This window comes from Rhea pennata, chromosome 2 (genome assembly GCF_028389875.1).
Source record: "Rhea pennata isolate bPtePen1 chromosome 2, bPtePen1.pri, whole genome shotgun sequence".
Taxonomy (NCBI): domain Eukaryota; kingdom Metazoa; phylum Chordata; class Aves; order Rheiformes; family Rheidae; genus Rhea; species Rhea pennata.
This window is the reverse complement of record NC_084664.1, coordinates 58,739,760-58,762,572: the sequence shown is the minus strand read 5'-3', so window position 1 is coordinate 58,762,572 and position 22,813 is coordinate 58,739,760. Positions and strand designations below refer to the sequence as shown.

At 38.2% G+C, this 22,813-nt stretch overlaps 1 protein-coding gene across 8 annotated transcripts in view; it reads left to right on the top strand.

Annotated features, from left to right (window-relative positions):
• TPK1 (thiamin pyrophosphokinase 1) overlaps window positions 1-22,813 on the top strand; it is a 309,021-nt gene that overhangs the window by 109,104 nt on the left and 177,104 nt on the right. For all 8 annotated transcript variants that reach the window (XM_062569597.1, XM_062569603.1, XM_062569598.1 and 5 more), the window contains one exon: window positions 8,583-8,652. In XM_062569597.1, the coding sequence (XP_062425581.1) occupies window positions 8,583-8,652 (70 nt within the window). The remainder of the gene's footprint in view (window positions 1-8,582; window positions 8,653-22,813) is intronic.

Genomic DNA, 22,813 nt, shown 5'->3' with positions numbered 1-22,813 from the left:
GCAATGGAAAATAGAAAATGAAGAAATAAAAAGCTGCAGTCAAAGCTTGAAGTCAGTGCACGTTACACTGAATTATTAAACAATATAATTTAAAAACTTTGGAAGTATGTTTGATGTTGAAACCTCTCCATTTCACTTGCTAAATCAGGTAATGGATGCAGGAGAAAAACCAGCTGCACACGTGCAGTTATTTTACCTTCAATTATTTGTTGATGTATGTGTTTGTTTTAGGTTTAGGACACCAGTAGACAAGTTACAGTGAAATTTTGTTAGTAAGGCATGTGGCATTTAAGAAACAGTGAAAGAAAATGATATTTGAAAGACAACCTCATGGCATGCACTGTGAATGAAGACCACATTTAATCCTGGAGGGTAGTGAGGAATATTACTGTAGTAGTTGGACGTTGAAGACTAACCAGATTCTTCATCAGTAAATTACATGTGCAACCTCTGGATCTCCAGAGAGCCAAAGCAGAGCTGTTAATCCAAAAATTTACGAGGAGGTAGTGGCATTGGTTATTCTCCATGCTTTTTTTTCTACAGTAAGCATGGCCAAGAGAGCGTGAACCCCTCTACATCCAAAACAGTTAGCTCCACTTTTCTCAGAGCTGAGAGCCTTGTCAGGGCATTGCTTTTGGCTTCAGCTTCAAAGTGGTTCCCAGGATCTTTAACAACAGTCGTGACCGATGGCATCTGCCCTTTGGGGAGGGCAGTGTGTTGTATTGAGCCACCGTAATGGCTTACTACTTCTGTAAAGCCTCTCGCAATCTGAGACAAAATTGTGGGGTTTTGACTTGTGTGTGGCCCAGGGGCAGGCCTTGTAACTGTGGATGGCACTGGAGGGCAAGTTGAAGCGCTAGTGGGGAATGTGCACTAACAAAGTCAGTGAGGGCTGGCGTACGCATCTGCTGGTGAGAGGTTTTACTTATTGATTTCACAAGCTCCAGGGGAAAGCCATAGTCCATGAGCGAGTTCCTCTGCAGCCGGTAATGCATGCGCGTAGTTCGACAAAGCAGGACCTACGCCACCTCTTGGGCTTGCAGCTGTTGTGGTGGGAAGGTGTGTGACGCTCCTCAGGGAATTCCTGGCATCAGAGACCAGCTATCAGTAAGGTGAAAATACATGGTTGTGGAGAGCTTTGGTTCCTTCTCAACCTGAAAAAGGCACTTTTTAAGGTACAGTTGAATTCCCCTCTTACCTCCCAGTGATTTGACGACCTATGAGGATCTTTGATTTGACAAGTAATTCTTTTAAGATACTGAAAACCAATAGCTTATCAAGAAAAAAGTCAGGATGGACTTTGTGCACTCTAATGCATTTTTAACATTTTTTTAGTTGTCCTAATCAGTGTTTTTACTGTTACTTGGTAATAATAAGTATACACTCATGACAAAAAAAAAAAAAAAAAAAGATTAAATATTACATTATTGGATTACCTGTCATTCTCAAACACAGAATGTAAAAGAGAGGAAATGAATAAATTCCTTTATGCTTCTCCCCTCAGTGGCATGCAAGATACATGGCCTTGTCATAAAACGGTCACCTTGATTTTAGTCTAAGTGATGGCAGCAAATACTTGGTGTGATTTCTGGTTTCTCTCCTCCTGGTTTTAACTCTTGACGCAACAGGCGGCTGCTCCCACTGCTGTAGCTTGCCAAGCCTGTTGTGGCAGTGGGTGCAAGGAAGCTTGGTATGCTGCGAAGCTTGCTATTTTGACAGAATGTGAGAAGACTGACAGTAAAGAGAAGAGAAAATCATATACTAAGTGAGGACTGTAGGAATATTAAATCTAACACCCGACAAGAAATTGCTTCAAACCCAGCAGCCTGGGTGTGAATCATTGTAATGAACTCTGCATGGAACTGTACCTGAAGACAGCTCGGAAATTCAGTCCAGTGGAAACATGGCTGCTCACTTGCATCTGTCTCTGAGAGCATATTACCCTGATATTTTTACTAGGTAGAATCAGGTTTTTTGCTTGCAGTTGAGTATTTGGGTACCTAGGAACTTATTTTAAAAAGCTCAGACTATTTTTTTCCAAAGTGAGCATTGAGAACTTGTTTTTTTCCCTGGGAAATGTGATATATTTTTAAAAGCAAGATTTTGGTTAGATAATTGTATAACTTAGATGAGATAATTGTGTAACTTAGTCCCCAAATACAGGAGAGTATTTGTGGGAGAAGTAGTTTGCTTACATTTCCCCTTTGTTTTATTTCTATGTGAACTTTTTAGGAAGACATGTTGCTACTTGTGTTTGTGGCATTTGCTCGATACTGAATCAATGCACTGAGAAAAGAATAGTGTTTCCTAAATCATCATTGGTTTTTTCCTGGTATTCTCATATTTAATTGCTTAATCCTGCATCTGCTTAGCTGAGATCTGTGATGTTTACAGGTCAAGGTGGAGTGATTAAAGAAGCACAACAATTCTGTAGGAAACACAGAATTATCTTTACTAGATGTGCAGTAGTTTTCCATAAGAGCCATGATGTATTCCACTTGGAAGCAGGCTGCCAGCTGTGGTGTTGGGCTTTTATGTTCTTTGAATGGTACAGCTCCAGGATGGTACAGAAGTCAGGTGTGAGGCGTCCGTAGATGTTGGGCCTTTATTGGGTACACAGACAATGTGAGAATAGCAGCCACTGTTTTGGTTACAATATTTGTAAAATTTAAATTTGTTCCTGGGCTGGAAGCATGTATGCAAAATTGAAAATCACACAGGCAGAAAAAACAGATTGCTGATATTTGTGTTTTCTATTTTTTTATGAAATTCCTAAAAACGGGCTCAACCCTAGAAAGTGCTGAGTACTGCTATCGATGACCAGCTGCTCTTTGCAGCTGTTGACATACGGCAGCATGATAGCACCTATAATACCAGTTTAGAAAGCAACTATTTCTCTTCCTAATTTAATTGGAACTGCAGAATATTCTGAGAGCAAGTAACATTCTTAATGATGTTTTTTTACAGCCTTGTGCACTCCTGCACTATAAAATACCCATGACAAGACAAGCATTTTTAGTTTAGACAAATAAACTTAAGAATAGACCTATTTAAAATGGTCAGAAAGCCTTTTAGCAGCACCACTGTCTAACTGCGAAGCATAAACCTGCTAAGGACTGGCAGGTGATTTGCCCAAGTTGCAGAGGCACCAAGGTAGAGATGTCTGCATTGCACTGTATTTGGTATGTAATAGGAGTTGCATACAGTCCTTATTAAACAGGTAGAATCACACAAGTGGGAGGGAATAGTTTGAGATGTAAACATATCCTCTAGCTAGCAGTCTGCAGCCCTACAAAGCTCTGGATTTTTCAGAAGTGTGTTTTTGCAGCTTCTGCAGGACAAAGGGAAAAAGAGAACATAAATACAGTTTATACATTTTGTTGCCAGTAACTGGTATTTTTTATTAATGCTGAGACAAAAAGGTGTTAGCCATATATATCAAGCAAAGCAAGCAATTCTTTGCATATGTACTATATATTATCACTTACATATTACTGCCAGCATGCCAAGTCATTAATTAAGCAGAGTTCTCCTCTGTGTAGATTATGCTGGCAGGTTAATTATGGTTACCAGGTTACTGAATCAATAAATGGATGAGGGAAGCAGATTGCATACTTAGAAGCAGTTAAGATCAGAAAAAGAATAGTGGGAATATAAGACAGTTTTAGGGGAGACATCACGAATTAGAATATGGGCAAAAATGTGGGGTAATTTCAAGATCTGTTTGAAAAAACAGTTATTTTAAATGCTAACTACAAGGAATAATAGAACTTATCTTTCGCAGCTGTTAATGCTTTGAATAAATACATTCCCTTTTATTCCTGGCTTTTACCCTTTTATACCCGTGCCTAACTCTGTCCACAAGAGTTCCATCTGTTCTGTAGAATCTTTTCCCTTGCCTGCCATGTGCAGTGCTGTTAAACCCTAGGCAAAATACTTGCCTTTTTCTGCAAAAAGCTTCAGAACTAGTTAATTAAGTGCTAAGACCTTCCTTTTATTATTTCATATGGTGTTTGTATTCTGTTTCAAAGTTACAGGAAGTTATTCATGCTTACTGGAGGAGGCGATTATTTCATTAGTTCTATTGCATTAGGATAGTTTTGTAAAAATGTATTCACTTATAGCCCTAATATTGGCCTTTACATGTCTGACATTAAAGGTAAATAGTTCATTGGTTCCTATTAAAAGGGACACCATTTAAAATGAAAGTTCTGACTTAGAAAGATCTTGATTTGTTCGTTCATTCATTCATTCATACTTATTGGAAACAATCTCTTTCAGAGATAACATGGGCACATAATGTGTTCTTGACATACCTCTTCCTCAGCGTAGGTGTGGCTGAAAGGTATTTACTCGCAGGGTAATTTTGAACACTACTGGGTTGAACGTTTGCTGCTCCTGATAACTTGGATAACAATTGTTGGCATTGGTATTGGCCCTGAGTTCCCCCCTTCTGCACCCTTCCACTCAGCAGCACAAAACAGTTGGGTTTTGGGTGAGATCGCTCACTGGACTTAATAATGAATTTGACAGATAAAAAAAGGTGGTAATTTGACAAGTAGAGCTATTTCTGAGGGGTGAAGCTTATTACAGATTGTTCTGGTTGGAAAGGTTGTAATTTGATATAATTCCAAGGAGTGCAGATTCACAGATGGAGCTAATGCTGCAATGCTCTTGCATGCTGATGCATGTGCTCTTAGTGTCGTCTCTTCTGATGGCAAGAGCATGAAAGTGTAGCTAGGGGCTCTGCAGCTGAGCGGGCTGGCTAAGGACTTCTCTCCTCTGCTTTCAGCTGTGCTGCTTGAAAAAGTTACTGCCCCAACTGCATGTCACAGTATCCTTGCCAGAGTTTACGGTCCTCCTGATCCATTAGATCTGCTGGCTAAGCTGCTTGGATGACCGACCCCTAATCTGTTTTGGTTCATGGAGGCAGGCTAAGCTGAAAGCCTTAGAATGATGTCCTTAGCAGCTTAGTAGTTGAGACTAAAATAAGCGAGAGCGTCCTCTCACAAGCAGCTCACCTCGCAAATTTGAGGGGAAGAAGCCTCCAGTAATGGGATGGTAACTTGTGGAGAGGTGTGTATGGCATCTTCCATGTTTTGATGAATTGTTTACGTTCTTCCCTCCCCAAGCCCTTTCTGCCATTTCAGTGACCCTGGAAGATAACTTTGCCACTGGCTTCTGTATTGCTTCATCCCTCTGTGCCTCTTTTCACCATCTCTTTTGTTGTCTCATCAGTTTCAGTTGTAAACTTCTTGGGAGAAGGTCTCGCTATTTTTATGGTGCCAAGCAAAACAAGGCTCTGATCTTGTTCAGATCCCTCAGTTTCTGCTGTAATAATTAATGAGGTTTTGTGTGAGCCATTGTGAAATGCCTAGAGACTTGCCTGTACAGTTGCTGTGTTACACTCTGGCCAGATTGTTGTTTGTAAAGTAATTTTGTCTCTAATATGAAAGGTACTGTATAAAATAGGTTCTTATTATCTTTTCATAGAGAATTTTCTATCTGAATTGTGAGATTAGAATTGCTGACTATCTCCATAAATGCTTACAGATAATAATGTTACATGTTCTTCCAGGTAATATGTATCATCACTTTTTATCAAGCATGGCTTAGTTAATAGCTGTAGAAATGATATGATTTACTGGCCTCCAGCCAATCAGTTAATTACCTACTGGTTACTTAAAGCACCCGGGGCTTTGGCTCGTATGAGTGCAAGCTATTAACTTGCTGGTAAAGAATCAGTACCTCATAAATAGTTTTCCTAAATAACTTTACAGCACTGCTAAAGTGATGAGAATAAATATGAGGGATAACTTTAAATTCCAGTTATATAAGGCAACTATTTTGATTTGAGATACCAAATAGTTGCCCCGTATGAATGGCATACAAGAGTCAGAGACTTGTTACTCAGACACCTTCAGGAAAGCCATTTTAGCGCTTTGTAAAGATCTCAGTGTGTAAGACTGAATGAAGACTGATTTTTTTCACAGTATATCCTCATATTGGTTTGTGTTTTGATAATGTGCTTTTAAAATAACATGATTAGCTAGAGTATTAGGCCAGGCATAAATTGTAGTAGGCCCACTTAGTATTAAGTCTTAAAGTATTTTGAGGTGAATTACAGATTTTTTTCATCTCTTTTTTTTTCTGTGTCTCCTCTCTTCTTTCTTCCTTGTAAGTTCTAAGCCACTTAGTTCTTTAAAACTTGGAAGAACAGATGTAGAAACCACTATTCTCACAAAGAAAAAACTAGGGTTCTTTAGGCTGAGAAAGCCTCTGTTAAGCAGGTTCAGTACCTAAAGTTAGAAAATAGTTTTTCTGCAGCCTTCTTTTGGTTTTCGTTATAAAAAAAAAAAAGTGTGAACTGATGAATTGCTTTTGTAGCTGAAGCAAGAAGAAGAAGAGATGCAGTAATTGGGTAGGTGCTAGGCCTTGCTTGGATGCTTTACATCTGTTGAACAAACTGATAGTCGAGATAGCTAATTTAAGCACAGGCATTACACGCTCTCCTTGCAAATGACTGTTACCAAATTCTGTGTGAGCTGAACTTCCCAAAAGAATTTAGCAAATATCCCCAGGTGAAAGGAGTTACATTAATCTAATTTCAGGTATAACCTCAAGTGGGAGAAGTTAAAAGCTTCCAGTTGACCACAGGGAAAAAGATGTTCTTGTCTTGTGATGTTTATATTCATTAGGATGGGAAGGAACCTGGCAACCCCCTGAAGCAGTAGGTAGTGTTGTAAATGGCTGGCCAGCTACCCTGATTAAGAAAAAATCTCAGTTAATAAGATCTATCAGGATCAGATCTGTTTGGCTTTGACATGTGCGTATGGGTTTGGGTAGTAGCTAGAAGGAGCGATGGAAGTGGGATAAGGAGACAGAGCAGAGCGTGGTCTGAGCGAGGAGACTGAGAAAGGTAGTAACAGGCTCTACCTACATATGGACAAGGGAGGAAAGGAGTATTGTAATGAGTATTGCTGGGAAAGATGCTGCGGAGTCTAACGCTTGCTGTCCTTCCCTGCGAATTCTTGTAAACTGCAGGAAAGAAAATGCTGTACCCACAACTATGTATGTGATGAACTGGTAGCTTCTGTGGGGCTCTGCTTTTTTTCTTCCACGGTCCCTAGCAGCCTCAGCTGAGGCTGGGTTATACAAATAGTGACTGTATGGTAAATAATGTTGCCTGTGCTGAGACTTCAGTAACTAAATAGGAAGGAATGGCTAAAAAGGTGAGGGTAGATGCAGAGGTGCAGCAAGATGAACTTCTGTGTCTGGATGTGTATAGGCTGACTAGGGTGATGGCTAAGCTAGGGTAGGAGGCCAGATTTCCCAACTTGATGAGTGCCACCAGGAAAAACATTGACTTGTATCACTGAAAGTAAACACTGAAGAAAAGCAGCTGAAAGTTGGATTCTTAGCAGCAGAAAGTGTCTGATCTGATTATTTATACCTTTATTTTCCCTCAAACTTTGGCAGGCTGTTCCTTTTCTTTGTCTCTCTTCATTTTCCCTTTCCCCTCCTCCCCTCAGGCCCTCTGACTTTCAGCTCTCACAAACCTACCAGTCAGTCTCCCTGCTCACAGAAGAGTGTTCTGCTCTTGTGTAATTGCCACTGCTTCTTTCATCCTACATGCTGCTGTTATCAGGCTTGAACATCTCAGAGCGGAGTTGATGAAAGACTGCTAGGACAAGATGGTCATCTTCAATTTTTAATAGCTTGTCATATTTAAGAATCTTATGACAGAATTGTGTCCTAGCCAAATGATCATAAATATGGATGCTTATGAATATTTTATAGCTATTTATGTATTATTTTGTAATCATAGAATTAGGTTATTTTTCTCTTTTCTACAATCTAACTTAAATCTAATAAAAGGATCAAAATAAAATGGAACATCTGTGCTTGTTACTACAACTCAGATCAGTTGGAATTAATAGCACTTGGCCTTTATGGTCCCTGAGTCACATGGAAGCATTGAGATTGATTGTGGCTTTGTTCCTTTTGGAGCAGGATAGTGCAAGATTTAACATTCCAGCTTAACCCACTTGCTTTATATCAGATGATTCAAACAGTCTGTGGAACAGAGTAGGAGTGGTAGTTACCAGTCTCATATCATAAGAGGGGGAAAAAAAAAGAAAAAGACAAAACAGAGACTGTCAGGCCTAACATTTTCTTTCAGTTTTTGTACAAGTCATTACAAAAACATTTTTACAAACTTTTTGCCTGTGTGAGAGAATTATCAGGTTTAAGGTGCAAGTTCCAACTTGCTTAGACAAGTGCGTGCCCATACACGGAGGAGGATCTCTGTTCTGGTTTTGAATATTTCCCCTCTTCCCTCCCATTCAGTTTAAACTGACTTATAGAAATAAGCTATTTGGAAAGCAAAGTGCACTAGTGTGATAAAACCAATTCAAATGTGTAGTTAGAGAAGAAACAAAGTCAAGTGTAGAAGGCTAAAAGCGGTATGAGTTCCTACCGTGGACACTAAGTTTACAAAGAAATGTCAGTAATTACATACTCATAGAGCTGTTCCTTGTTTATAATGCCAATATATTGATACTCTGTTTCTTAACTTGCAGCTACTCTGAGAGCTTGTGCTGATGGAGGTGCTAATCGTCTCTATCACATCACAGAAGGAAGCTGGGACAGGTATGTTAACAGCAAGCTAAAGTCATTAAAGTCATCTCTTAAAGAAAGTAAAGCATGGAGGAGCAAGATCTGCTTACTGAAGTAACTGCCTGCTCTGTACATGGTACTTTAACAAACTGTTGTCACGTGACAACATTGTAGAAATGAACAAAATTTAAACATCTGAAAGTAAAATACATGTGCTTGGGACATATGCACAAGTCACAAGAAAAGGCCAATTTCACCTGCTTGTAATTACCTTTCAGCTTTTAATGTTTTTTCCTCTCAAAGAATGGCTGATGCTTCCTTTAATTTATTTTTAATCTCCCTCCTGCTCAAGTCTTCAGAAGACGGGACTTACTGCCTTGTTTCGTGTAAAGGATTATTTTGGGTGAAGCAGAAAGATCAACTAGAACTGGGTTCAAACAAGTGCTTGTTCAGTGAAAACTGTTGCAACTGTTATTCTTTATAAGGGGAGAAAAATAACAGAGGACTTGCTGCCATCATCTCATTTTGCCTAATAGGTAGTAGGAAGGCAGTTAAGTGAATAATATAGTAGCATGCAATATAATACCTTCTGCACATTACTTTTAATTGTTATTCCCAATTACAGCTTTTAGAAAAACACAAGTAGCCTTTTCTTTTCTTTTTTTTTTTTTTTCTTGAAGCCCACTGGTCTTTTTTCTCTTGTTTATAATACTGCTGTGAATCTACCTTTATTTTATGCATCCATCAGAGCAATGCCTTTGATTTGGCCTCTGAAAGATATTTGCTATGCCACTTGCAAGGACTGACTAGAGTAACATCTGATGTATCTCACCAGGGGCTGAAATAAAGCATGTCCTCTTTGTTCATCTCATGAGGCCTTGGAGAAAATCTGCTTGCTTTATGAAGTGAGATAGGTAGTAAAATCGGAAGTCCACTTTTTTTTTTTCTAAATTATTTCTGAATTAGTGTCAGGGTTTCATATATGTCTAAAGGCAAGTATTGTGGTTATATGCATAAATATATATTCTAGGTAAGGAAACAGGACTGAAAGGGGAATCTTTTCTTGCTCTCTCTCATGGCATTTGAAATGGAAAAATCTCATGTTTCTTCCCCCAAAGGGCTTATGCAGAATTTTGACACAATATGTTGCATTCAAATGGTTTTCCTTTTTGTAGTGGAATTATGGAAAGGTGTTTAATTCAAGGGTTACCAAGGATCTATCTGTTGTACCTGCCTTTTAAGATTTTCAGTTACTTTAAGCAAAAATTCGTAAGTAAATAGTTTAATAAAAGCAAATGAATGAATAAAGCTGACTCAAGGCAGCAAGATGGCAGAGGCAGATATTTGGTAGAAATTACAAACTTAGGAACTTTTTTTTTGTTTATAGAGCAAAATCTGGCATATATTTTGTTTCATCTCGTGGCAAATATATGGGGAAGGTCAGAGGAAGCTCAGTTTCCTTCTGTCCTCAAAAGCAAAGTAAAAGTTCATGTAAACGCTGTTCTTTACCACCTGTAAGAAGTTCAGTGCCTGAGATTTATGAGTACCGATACTCTGACTGTAATCTGTCAAGCACTACTAAGGGTGCATTACTAAGTACTATTGTGTCTTCTACTGTTTCTCTTTCCCTAGTAGATGCTTACAGAGCCCTTCACAACTTAGTCTGAAATACAAACTGCAATCTGTTTGACTTGCAGCAAGCAGTTCTTGATAATGGTGAGGCTTTCTGAAGAGATACGAAGCAATGGAACAGCAACAGTGTTTCAGAACTCTATTTTTTTCCTTCCAATAACCCATTTATCTCTTCTGCACACCTTTATATTCATATTAAATAAATATAATTCTGGGGAAATCTGATGATTATACCTTGACTGAATAATTTTTTTTAGGCTTGCAACTTAGCCTTTGGAGTATTCTTATTCTCTAACTTCTTGTTTCAAACCTTAATTGCTTTGGGTAGGTATTTTACCTTCAAAGTGATTCTTTCCAGGGTTGGGGGTGGGGGTGTAATTTTGACTTTTGTCTTTAAAGAAATCATTCTGCTGGAAGGAATATTCATTTACTTCTCTGAAGCATTTTTTTTCCCTTAAGGTCCCTGTCCAACATTATTAAAGAACTGTCTGCTCAGACTATACTGACGGGTTAATCATTTTTTTAGTGCTGTCATAACCCTCTGTTTTAAAACTCGATTTTATTCAAAGCCCTGATAGGTAATTGTATTGTATCAAAACCTAGAAGCTATAGTCCTTTAAATATAGGATGATTATTATATCCCAGAGATACAAATAAAGAACTTGACTGTTATTTTGTGGTTGATTCTTGTGACAGTGAAGTGTCTTTATGCTGCTGTGGCAATGTGAAGAATCTTTTAGAATGGGAGTGAGTTATAATAATGGTCTGGGAAAAGGACAGGTCACAATATGGGACTGTTACAGAGATATCTTCCTCTGAGGATAAGGAAGTAGTTGTTGTTATTTTGAAGGATCCATTCCCACATCCTGGCAAAATACAAGGCTAGAATTGATCTCGAGAGGCTCTTTCTCTTTCCATCAAGGTGGGGTCAAACCAACCTATTGCTTTTCTGACACGTCCTATCTGAACATAGGCTGTTCTTAAAAATCTTCAGTATGGGTGCCTTCTCTCCCATATCCATATTCCTGTTCTGTAGGCTGAATAGACCCAGCTTGTTTGGTAGACCATTTTTCCTTGTGACTCTTTTTGGCCTCTCTTCAGTTAGCCTGTATGTGTCTTGAAGTTCTGTGCCCAAAGCTGCACAAGACTCTCTGCATGAGAGTTCACCAGTACTGAATAGTTCTTTAATTTGCTTCTTACATCAAGACAGCCTATGCTGTTGGATGAAATGTGGGAAGGGAAGATTCAGAAGTCCACCCATTTCTTGCATCTGGGCAGCCTGCTATCTGCTTGCAAGGAGAGTGCTAGATAGGTTTCTGATTTCAAGACCTTCCATCAGTGTCTTGACTTGTTTCTTTGCTTGCCTGGTTCACTTATGCCCATCAAATGAAAGCAACTGTCACCTTTGTACTGGAAAGCACTGCACAGCTTGGGCTAGCAATGTGGCTTGAGGTCATGAAATTGAAGTGTGTAAGATGTTTTGTATCTTCATCTGATAGGCTTTTGCATTGTTGTTTTTAAGATGTGTTTGGTTTTGATGTTTCCATAAATTTATGTAAAAAATAGCTGAAAAAATCTGAATTGCAATTTTTCTTGTTTTTAAAAAAAAGGATTTTTTTTTTTTTTTTGTAACTACTGATGAGGAGAAATCATGCTATATTTTCAATGATGTGTTAAAAGAAATTGCCTTCTAGAGCTGGAATATTATTGAGAGTATCCAAAAGGACAGGATGACTTTTCCTTAGAGAAGCCGCTCCCTGGGGAGCCGTTTGTGGCAGATGGAAAAGCAGGAGGAAAGGGGCTCCTGTTCTTTGTTGCTCTCTCTAAGAGTCTTTTCTCTCACTGACTGTAGGAAGCCAAAGAGGTTATTTTCCTTACACTGCATTCTTTCTTTTTTAACAGCAGTTCCCACTGAAAAATAAGGGTTCTTGCTAAACTGTTATTGATTAACAGCTAATGATCAGCAATTAGAGTTAAGGGAGAGTTACTGATCTTTTTGTTTGTACTTTTTTTTTTTCTGTCTGCATAACGCACCCTGTTGCATATTTCTTCAAAACATTGTGAACCATTGTTACCCACTTAAGAGTTAGGTTGTTGCTCATCTATATCATACTACAGCAGCTTCTTTCTCAACACTTTTTGATTAAAGTTTAAGGCATCGATTAACTTGTGTGTGACTAGCTTTGGGGTATATAGAGGAAGATGCATTGAAAGCTATTACTGTATTGGCGCTTGTAAAAACAATCATTAATACCTGTGTCTTGGATGCTGTTTTCCGGAGGGGTGTCAAATCCACTGTGCACTCAGGTTTTGCAATATTGAGAAGTTGAGGCCGTAGAGGGTAAAATGGGCACTGGAAGAGGAAGGATGATCCTGTCATGAAAATAATGTCTGTCTTGCCATTAAATGGGCTGTATATAGTTGCTGACACTTAGGCTACACATATAGTTTCTTTCTGTTCTTTCCAGTGGGCTACATAAAATGTAAGAGTAGTACTGAAGCTGAGAAATGCTTGTGTATTTTGATGCAGCATTTTCTACATACATGAGATGAATGTAGGTGCTACATCAAAATGCAGTTGCTAGTATATAATACTACTTTGAGCCAGGCTTGCAGAGGCAACTTCAGGCACCTCTACGAGTGTGTCTTCAATATTAGTAACAAATTTTATAAATTTTCAGTTGGCATATATGTGGGCTAAATGTCAAGCACGGATCTCAAAACATCATCTTTTTAGGAGCACTTTCATTCAGCAATGCACATTTACTACATAAAATATGTCCTTCATTAACATTTCTCCCACCACTCCCTCAAGGAGTGGAGCCATTTAGGGAGAGCAAGTGAAAGATATTGGTTGTACAAAGTGTTGTTACTCCTTTCACTTGGACTTAGTGAACTCTTCTACATACTATACTTTGTGCTAAAAAGCTGAAGTGGAGAATAGAAGTCTTCATTTTCGTGCTTTTACAGCTAAAACTCAATGGATTTTGTACTTGTTTCTGGTATATCTAAATTTTTTTCTTGATGTTTACTTTTCTTCAAGCCATGGCTCCACATAGATGTTATATGGGGGTTTAAAAAAAAAAAAAAGTGATGGTTGACAGTATGTTGAATAAATTGCATAAACTGTACATGCCTGCAAAGATGACAGTAAAATCAGGCACTGCTGAGATCAGTGATAAATTATCCCTGACTTGAAAGGCAAGTGATAAGCTTACCTTTGAACAGGGAAATGAAGCCAGGGTAATATATGTTAGGAAAAGCTTCTACATATTTGCTTACATGAAAGATGTAAAGATAACTCATGGTTGAACTTATCTATGCACCTTGGTACCTTGTGTCTATATTTTGGCAATTAGTATGGTTTAGTAGTGTCAGTTCCCCAGCTGTTTTGTCTTCCTCTGGTTTAGTAGCTCAGCTGCCTGTTTATAATCTAGACTGAATTTGCCTGATCATAGAAACTGCAGTCCCCATTGTCAAGATCACCAAAATAGAAGCAGCAGGGTAACAGCTAGCAATACCCATGTGTAAAATAAGATCTTTTATCTTGTTTCCTGAACAACATTTTACTTAGGAAGAAGTGAGTCCTTAATAGGATCACAGGATAAGAAATTCGTATATACTTCACTGTGTTCTGTATTGGAGATTAGAAATAGGGTGCTTATGACAGTAATTAGCCATTGATGTAGCTTAATGTAGGGTTGAGAGGAATTCTTTGCTTGAACACTTCAGATTGAACTGGATTTTCTTTTTTTTTTCAGGGTATCGAATATGCAGGCAGAATTAGGGCATTGATGCAGAAACTGTGTAACTGTGCTAAGAAAAATCTCATCCTACCAAAAGAGTACAATGGCATTTTCTTGTCTTTAACATCTACTTATTGTATATGTTCAGGAGTATGTGAGATATTTACATTTTTTCTATATTAATGTTGATAGAAGGATACGTTTCTGTAATGATTAAAAAAATTGAGAGATAATAATGGCCTCTCTGAAACTGTGAAGTCAAAACTATTTGAAATGGCTTTCCCATAGATGCTGGTGGCAAAGAATTCCTTGAATGGAGGATTACAGTCTGAAAGCAAAGGAAGTTGAAAGCTAAGGCAGTGTTTTGTTTGTCAAATGGCTTTAGGAAAGCTTTTACATCAGACTTTTTTGTCTGACTCAAAACCTAAGTTTTTAAAGATCAAAATCAGCATCTTGAGTTTATCTCAATGAATGCAATATGAGTGTTCAGAAAGCCTATCTTTATCCACAGTCTGCTCCTTTAGGAGACACTGAACTTGGGATCCGTTACTCAATCCTGAATTACTTTACAAAACTGCCAAGTATCAAAAAAATTAAATAAAATAAAAAATTAAAGCAAAACCACCTCCACCCCCCGACTGGAAAGATGAGTCTATTTGGAGTTACATAATGAGATTATTTTAGGTAGTGCAGCTGAGAAATTCTCAGTATCAAGAGCCATTAAGGTCACATAGGCTTTTTTTAATCTTCACCAATTTAATTAGACTTTTTTCACCTGATTATGTTTCAAATATATTTTTTCCAATAGTATTACATTGTAAATATAATTCAAAGTTTGTTTCAGAAATAATAAAAGCCTTCAAGAGATACTGGTAGATTTAGCTCCCAATTTCAGCCAAGATTAGTTTCCTGGATAGATAGGTATTTCTTAAAAGTACCATAGCGCAATAACATTGCTAGCTGTGTAAGTGTATCAGGCTTATTGGATCCCTGAATCAAATGTTCACAGAAATGATGAGAGGTTAAAATGGTATGTTTGAAAAGGATTTACTGCTGGGTTCCTCTTGATATTAAACAGCAGTATAAAGACATATCAGAAATAGGTATTCTTCTGGAATTACTAAGTCACTATAGAAATTTATTTCTTTTCACTTAGTCATCAGATGCTATAAATCAAAAATCTGGGAGTTACATAGGCATAGATCTGATAACACTAGAGAGTTGTGATAGGGGCAGAAGTTACGTGTTCTGCAGATCACAGAAAGTAGAGACAAATTTTGAAGGAGAGATTGCTGCAAGCATCTGTAAAAGTTAGTTTACAACTATGCTTACTGGGAGGTGCTTCTAATTGTATTTACTACTGTATTCCATAAAGCAGAACGTAAACCAGAAGAAAACTTTTTTCCACCATCCCTACAACCTGAAAATAAAACAGCAGGTGATCATCTGGTTAGAAATCAATCAAACAAACAAACAAACAAACCCCCTAACATATGGGATATAAATATATATATAAATATATCAGAATTCAGTTGAGCTGAAGTAATTCTTTATTTTCATGTCCACTGCTGTTGCTATTCAAGATGGAAATTATATAATAACAATATTTTTATAACTAACAGTAATAAGGGGAGATCACAATATTGTCTGTTATTGTGACTCCCCAAAGTTAGACTGTGATTAGAAAGAAGACTTAGTTGAGTCATATTCTGATGGAAGTGACGAAGTGGCTAGCTTTTCATCCTTGATCTATATGTGTGTATTCAGGCACACACATGCTTTGTTCCTTTTATTTCAGAAAATGTTTTGTTTTGAGAGACACTGGAAATAAGTTAAAGCTTTGGCATAGGACCGTGCACTCTTTAGAGAAGAAAAAAAGCCAACACTGTTAGATAGATCTTTGGAATATATGATTTTCAAGATGAAATCACTGAATCCACAGGTGGGAGAGGTAGATATACCAGGTTTTATACAGTGTAAGAGTGAGAACGATGTCTGCTGATTAGAATGGAGAAATGGGAATTGAGACCTCTATATTCTGTTCCAGGCTTGCTCAGAGTCTTCCAGTGAGTTACCAAATCACCTCAGATCTTCGGTCAGTTACTCTTAAAATACAGGCAGTACTACTTGAACATGTGTAAAATGCTGCCCTTGTTCACATGGTCTCATCAAAGTTTCTGATACTTCTTTGTTAAAAGTTCAGCCTGTAAAAGGGCCAGGTCCGTTTCCCATGGTATAGTTTTGGCAGTATTTAATAAGGAATAGTAGATCCTTGGTGAAGACAGACTTTACCCTCAATAGCACTTTAGGTACCGGCACATTTTGGCATAAGTCCAAGGATTTTTATATAGTTGATATCTCAAAATATTCAAAGAAGGCATGTAGGGTCCTGTCATTCTACCCAAATCCACAGATCTAAGTATGAGACTTTTTCTGGGGTGACCTTAATCTTGTTAAGGCGTGACTAGGAAGGACTGGGACAGAATGTTGAGAGATGAAATGTCTTGCAAGCAAGCACAAAACAGATGTGAGGTTGGACATAGAAAGCAAGTCTCCTGGCTGCCAGCAAGGTTCTCTGCCCATAAAACCATGCTGTCTCAATAAGAGCACTGTAAGCCAAGTTGTAGTTGCCAACCAGGAAAATAAAGGGTCACGTTTTGTCCAGAACAGTTATTCTGGAAAAATAGGGAAAAAAAAAGTGGCTGAGGGGATGAGAATATTGGGACACTTTCAGCTAATCCCAGTTCTCTCAATCAGAAGGTTTGTATTGCCTCAGCTTGTTCAAATAGCTGCATTTGTGCCTCTAGTGTACTGTAAGTAGAGGAATGTCATTGCTATCAGGGTGATTTCTGGCTTTATGGCATGGTAAAAATCATTTATGGCCACCCTGATGCTAGAAGTTAGAACTTCTTAGTGATAAAATATCTGTGCATTGAGTCACCACTGGAAAAAGCAGCTCAGAAAGGACTCTGAGTTGGCCTAAGAAAAGCATTCTGCATTTTATGGTGTTTCAGTTCATCGTGCCAAAGGAGTAATTCCAGGGATGCAGGGAAAGTTACTTTCTGTGTAGTATTAGGGTGAAATGTATGCTTATATGTTTCTTTTGAATCTCTGAATATCAATAGAAATGAAGGATTAGGCACGCAATGCTTGCTTTTGTGAAGCCGTACTTTCTACAAGTGTCTTCTGAGGGGTAAAGGAAGAGTTTTTCCATGTTTAAAACAGACCAAACCAGAAAGGTCTTCCAAACCTCAAGCTAGGCTAGATCTTTGCTGCAGTAGTATTTGTCATTTAATATTTAAAATATGAACTTTATACCGAATAGGTTAGAGTGATCTCAGATTTGAAAGATGCAGCGTTAAGATTGACAGGAATGTGAGGAGAGGTCGGTGTTCAGTCTGCAAGCACAGAAATACAGGCAATAGCAATGCTTTAAAATGAACGCTAATAAATGACCTTGAAGTTTACTGATCTGCGCTATTGCCCCTCAGAGAATTAGGGAAGAGTTGGAAGTGCTATAGTACTCTTCGCTTTTTCAGCTTTTTTTTTTCTTTTTTTCTTTTTCCCTCCGTAGTCCAGAAAATTCCTGGAGAGAGAGGATATAGTCCCTTCTGAATGACTGTGGATTAAAGAATATTATATATTGGGACTGAACACAAGTGACGCCTTTAGACAAATTATTCAGATGTCTCTAAAATTTTCTTTCAGTAAACTTAGGAGTGATTTTTGGCACATAACTGCCTCGCGTCTGTTTATCTCTTGGATTTCTTTCCTATTTTCTTTCTCCTGTAGTCTCTTCTCCCTTTTTATAAATATGTGAAAGCTTGATTTTAACTTGAACAATTTGCATTCAGATGAGCACCTTTATTTTGAAAACACATCATTGTGTACTTGAAAGCTGTTTAAATTTAGTGTTATTAGCGAAGCAAGTAGCTTGAGAAAAGGGGACTTTGTGCATTCTAGAAGGTAATGAGAAATAAAACTTTAAAATATTAATCCATTTTTCTTTAAACTATTTTTCTTGGTTCCTCTAGTAAGATTTGTTTTTAATCTAATTGAATTCCAAGATAGTCTTTCCATTTTACAAATTGCCTCTTTCAGCTTATTCATTTTAAAATGCTTTGTATCACAGTTATTTTCACAGAAAATGCTATCAAGAACAGGGAACTTTGTCCTCAAACTATGACCAAGACTACTTACTAAAATTGATAAATGAGAATAAGAGAAGGCTTGTACTTAAATTCTCAAATTAACTACTGAGGGGTATGTGATACAATAGCTTCTAAATTGCGGCATGAAGTCACAGGAAGTTAGTCTGTTGGTCAGGAAGCAGGCTTTAGGGCTGCCTGATGGGAAAAGTTGTCTTTTAAAATCATATATATTTAGTCTCTGGAAAAAGCTCTTGAGCCAGTATGAGAAAATTTAGAAGTCAGCTATGTGATAAATGTACTCTGTGCCTTTTTTGGTTAGATCAAGTAACGGAGCAGAAACTACAAAAACAGTTGCAAAGCTGTCCCTGTGAAGAGCTGAGTATTGATTAATCAGTTGACCTAGGTCAGGTTGCCATGCTTCTGTACAAATGCTGTAATTGAGGATGATGTAGATTAATCTTTGGTAAACCTTAGAGTCCCAAGAGATCATAGAGCCAGCTTTGTTATACTACCAAAAGTAATTTGATCAAGCATGTTGATAACATGGTACCACCAAAAGCTTGGATACATTTGTATTCAGAGAAACTCAAATGTGCTCCTTCAACTCATAGCTCGTTTGAAAAACAGGCTCTTAATTGAGCAGATATCTATGCAAACTCCACTGCGAGCAGTGTACTACCTGCTGGACCGCTAGGTTTTAATTTTGCAAAATATGAAAAAAAATTGCCTAACTCCCTCGATTTAGTGTGTTTTCAAAATGAGATCATTTGCTGTTGCTGGCTCGTGAGCCAACTTTATTTTAAAATATTTTAATATATGCTAAGACCACAGTGAATATCAATGATAGAGAAATATAGAGAATTCCTAGTTTGGAGCTAGAGAGAAAAGATGGTTTTTGGATGGCAAGTGAAAATACGGGGGCAGTGATGTTCCAAAATCTGTTGGAAATGGTATGAGCTATATAGAAGAAGTATATTGCCTGCCCGTGCCGAATAGTTGAGCAGAAGGATGTCTTACTATGTGTCAGTGACTAAGTGGGGCAAGTAGGGGTGTTGCAGGATGTGAAACTGATAAGGTAGATTGGATCCAAGGTACCCTAAAATAAGTGGAGGTGAATGAGGTTACAGTGGGATTGTATAGTGGTGTTCCTCTGTGTGGCGAGACTTTCAGCGCAAGCTGAAGTCTAGAGTAAGTCTGCATGTTTGTTTTGACGCCTCTGCTGAATTTGGGACCTGTGCTTAAGGATATCATTCAGTTCTAACTTACTAGCTCAGCTAAGAAAGTGTGTTGGGGCAGAAGTTCTCAGTGAAGTAGTCAGATATTTTCCGATACCAGCTTCTTTGGAGCGTACTGAGTGCCACAAGCAGTAATTTAATTGCAAATATTTTCCATCACGCTTGTCTTCTTGCAAGCACTTCTACATATAAGCACCCAGAGAACAGATAGCACTGCAAAGATACAGCTTGAAGAACAAGCTTTAGAGGGACCAGAAAGGAGAGCAGTAGGTGAAGGCCTAGATGAGAAGTTCAGTGTACCACCAGAATATCTGTCTAATATGAGGTGCAGTCTGATCATATACATACTCAGAATATACATACATTAATCCTACAGCAATTCTTTTTAATTCAGATAGGTATGTATGTGCATACTAGATGAAGAAAATACTGAAGTGGAATAAGGAAGACATACATTCCAGAAAAGTACACAGCTTTTATTGGTTTTGGAGTGTTTTCCTGGTTTATTCATGGTTTATTCCCCTGAGTAGCAGCGAATGTTGAACTAAATCGATTGCAAAGTAAAGAAAAAGGTCATATAAATAAGGCTTAGGAGCAAACCTAACATGAGAATTAATAAAACTCACCATGGCTGCAATTTCAGTTTATTTTAAGGGGGTGGGGGAACCCTTGACCAGTGATTATCTCAGTGGGCACACTATAAATTGATTCTGCTACAAATTATCTTTTGGTTTGGTTTGGGATTTTGAAATGCGCTTAGTGAGTGAGGGAAAACTATGACTCCAGACAACTTCAGCAGAGCTCTTAACACAATTAATTGTTTTTTTTTCTTTTTAGTATTACTTAATTTTCCTTCATTAATATCACAACATAGGAACAGTTCAAGCCTACGCTTCCCATGTAGGGATCCAGGTCATCTTTCATGTCAATTCAAGATCTTCTGTTGGATTAATTAGGAATTGTATTAAGCTCTAGATGTCTGAACAGTCACACACACTCCATACGTTGCCCAGAATCCTTGCAATATGATCAGTGCTTTATACGAGGCATCACTTCTCCGTGTTGCTTGCGAGCGAGGAAACCAGTGCAGCTGGATCTCGTGTTTTCAGCACCATGATGCTGTCCCTACAGTCTGCGAAATGGATGGAGTGAGAGTGAGACTCTCCTTACTCCTTAGTCTGTTACCAGCTCCTCTGGAGAATAGAGCAGGTAACATTTTCATTTTTGCAAAATGCAGTGTGAATGCATTTGTTTAACTATGTAAATGGCGTGTGGGCATTTATTGCTCTGATTCCAGATTTGAAGCCACTACTGGCAGTAGTTGAAATTTGCTCTTGTTTATTGCGCTCGGAATTATTTTGATCACTGTGTGGGCACCACAAAGTATTTAGCATAGTCTTTGGAAGCAATAACACCAGGAATGAAATTCATTCTGTAGCAATAAATCATTTCTTTAACTAATAGCTCTTGAGCAATATCCTGCCTACACAGGCTGCTTGACTCCCATGAAACTGTGAAACAGCTGCATGGCCTGCCCTGGTTGTTAAGAGATTCAAGCTGGAATAAGTTTCCTCTTTGTTTTGAAATGCAGCTGTGTGGCCAGTTCACAGTATGCACATTATGGGGAGACAGGATAATTTGGATCAGACAGAGTACCCATGGGCACGTGGCCTGCTCTCCGACTCCTTCAGTGTATCTAGAAGTATTTTAATCTGTGTTGAAGAGGTGAATGGCATGTAAAATAAAATAATAGAAGCAATAGATAATCGTATATCTGTCCCCTTTCATTTATTCATTATTAGCACTATGAGTAAGGAAAGGTGACTGTCTGACTGTAGACAATATTAGGAATTTGCAGCTTGAGACTCTGGTCCCATTATCCCATTACTGTGGAGAGAGATAATAAGATAAGATGTCAGTAAAGAAGATTGATAATGACTGGAGAGGATTAGAAAAAAAAGTATATTTTTAGACTGATGTATGAAACAATGACACAATGGATAAAAGATGACTTATTTAGAATTCTCCCATCTTCTCCAGGGTAAAATAGAGATTGATGTTCAGGTTTACTAAATAGTTCAGGTTCAGGTGTACTAAATAGTTCAAACTACTTAGTATAAGGTCAGTAGGATTTTGGAAGGGAGTTTTTTTTTATTTTTGTATTTTAGTTTGTAGTGTGAAGTACAGTGACTTGATCTGCAGATAGTGTGAAATGTTTTGTAAATTTTAAAGTCTAATTTCATCATTCAGACTGCTGGACATGGAACTATGATCCAGAATGTGGAGAACTGTGCCAGTGATTGCGATCTCTTCCATGCAGAACTGAAGTTACTTGAAATCATACGGTCCTTAAGCACCGATGAAACCAAACTGAGCATCTCTGTTTCATTGTCAGCATGGCTTTTGCCTCGAGGTTTAGGGGAGATGAAAAGGTTAGGTGACAGTTGGCACAAGCCCAAACTGGGAAAGACAGAACTTGGAAGGGAAGGGCAAAAAGAAATGAGATGCAAAGAAAAAGATCAGTGTGGAAGGAGCGAAAATGTTCTCAACAATAGAGTTGAAAGAGAGAAAACTCTCTGAAATGAATGAGACTAATGACTCCATGGAGCAACCATTACTCCCTCAGGAGAAAGCACGATAGGGCTCTAAAGTAGAAAAGACAAAGGTGTGATTTGCCTCAGCAAGTTCGAGGAGTATCTGTGGGAAGACTGGTATTTTCTAATTTTATAAGCTGCAGCAGGTATGTTAAATGCCAGTGACAACTCAGATTGGAGTTGTATGCATTAAGGTAGTTTGAGAGTTGAGAGAATGACAGACTGTCCCAGAAAATACAGCTGAGAAGGAATGAACCTGTAAACAGCTTGGTGCCATTTTTTTGTGAAAAGATCATCTATGAGGTGTGACAACAAATACTTTTAATTAAGAAACTGGCATGTGGGGATGTCAATAGCTCTTCTTTTTGATACTTTTCACTTAGAAAAAAAATGAGAACTGCATAAGGTGACTTTTGTGTGTTTTTGTGCAAGAAAGAATTGTGTGAAGAGGATGCATTGTGGATTGATGGAGGTATTAACTCTCAGGGAATTCACAGGATCATAAGGAATCCGTTTTGAAGAGTTAACATTGCTAGCAAGTGAATTACTGAACCTGCACACACTCTGCAAGCAACTGCTCTGATTGGCACCGAGGGGCCAACACTGATACGTAATTCTAAGCTTTGCAGTAAAGCAGTGAATGTGCCCGCGTGCTCTGTGGCTCTGTCTCTCATCTTGTAAAAAGGTTATTGCTCTCTGATTTCCTTTTAGAATCAAAGAGTTTCAAATTGGACAGCAATTTCTGACAAAGATGGGAACCGGAACTGTGCTGGTATTTTGCTTTCCATTCCCTTCTACACTGTGATTGCACTTGGTGGGACCTTTAAGCTTCTGCT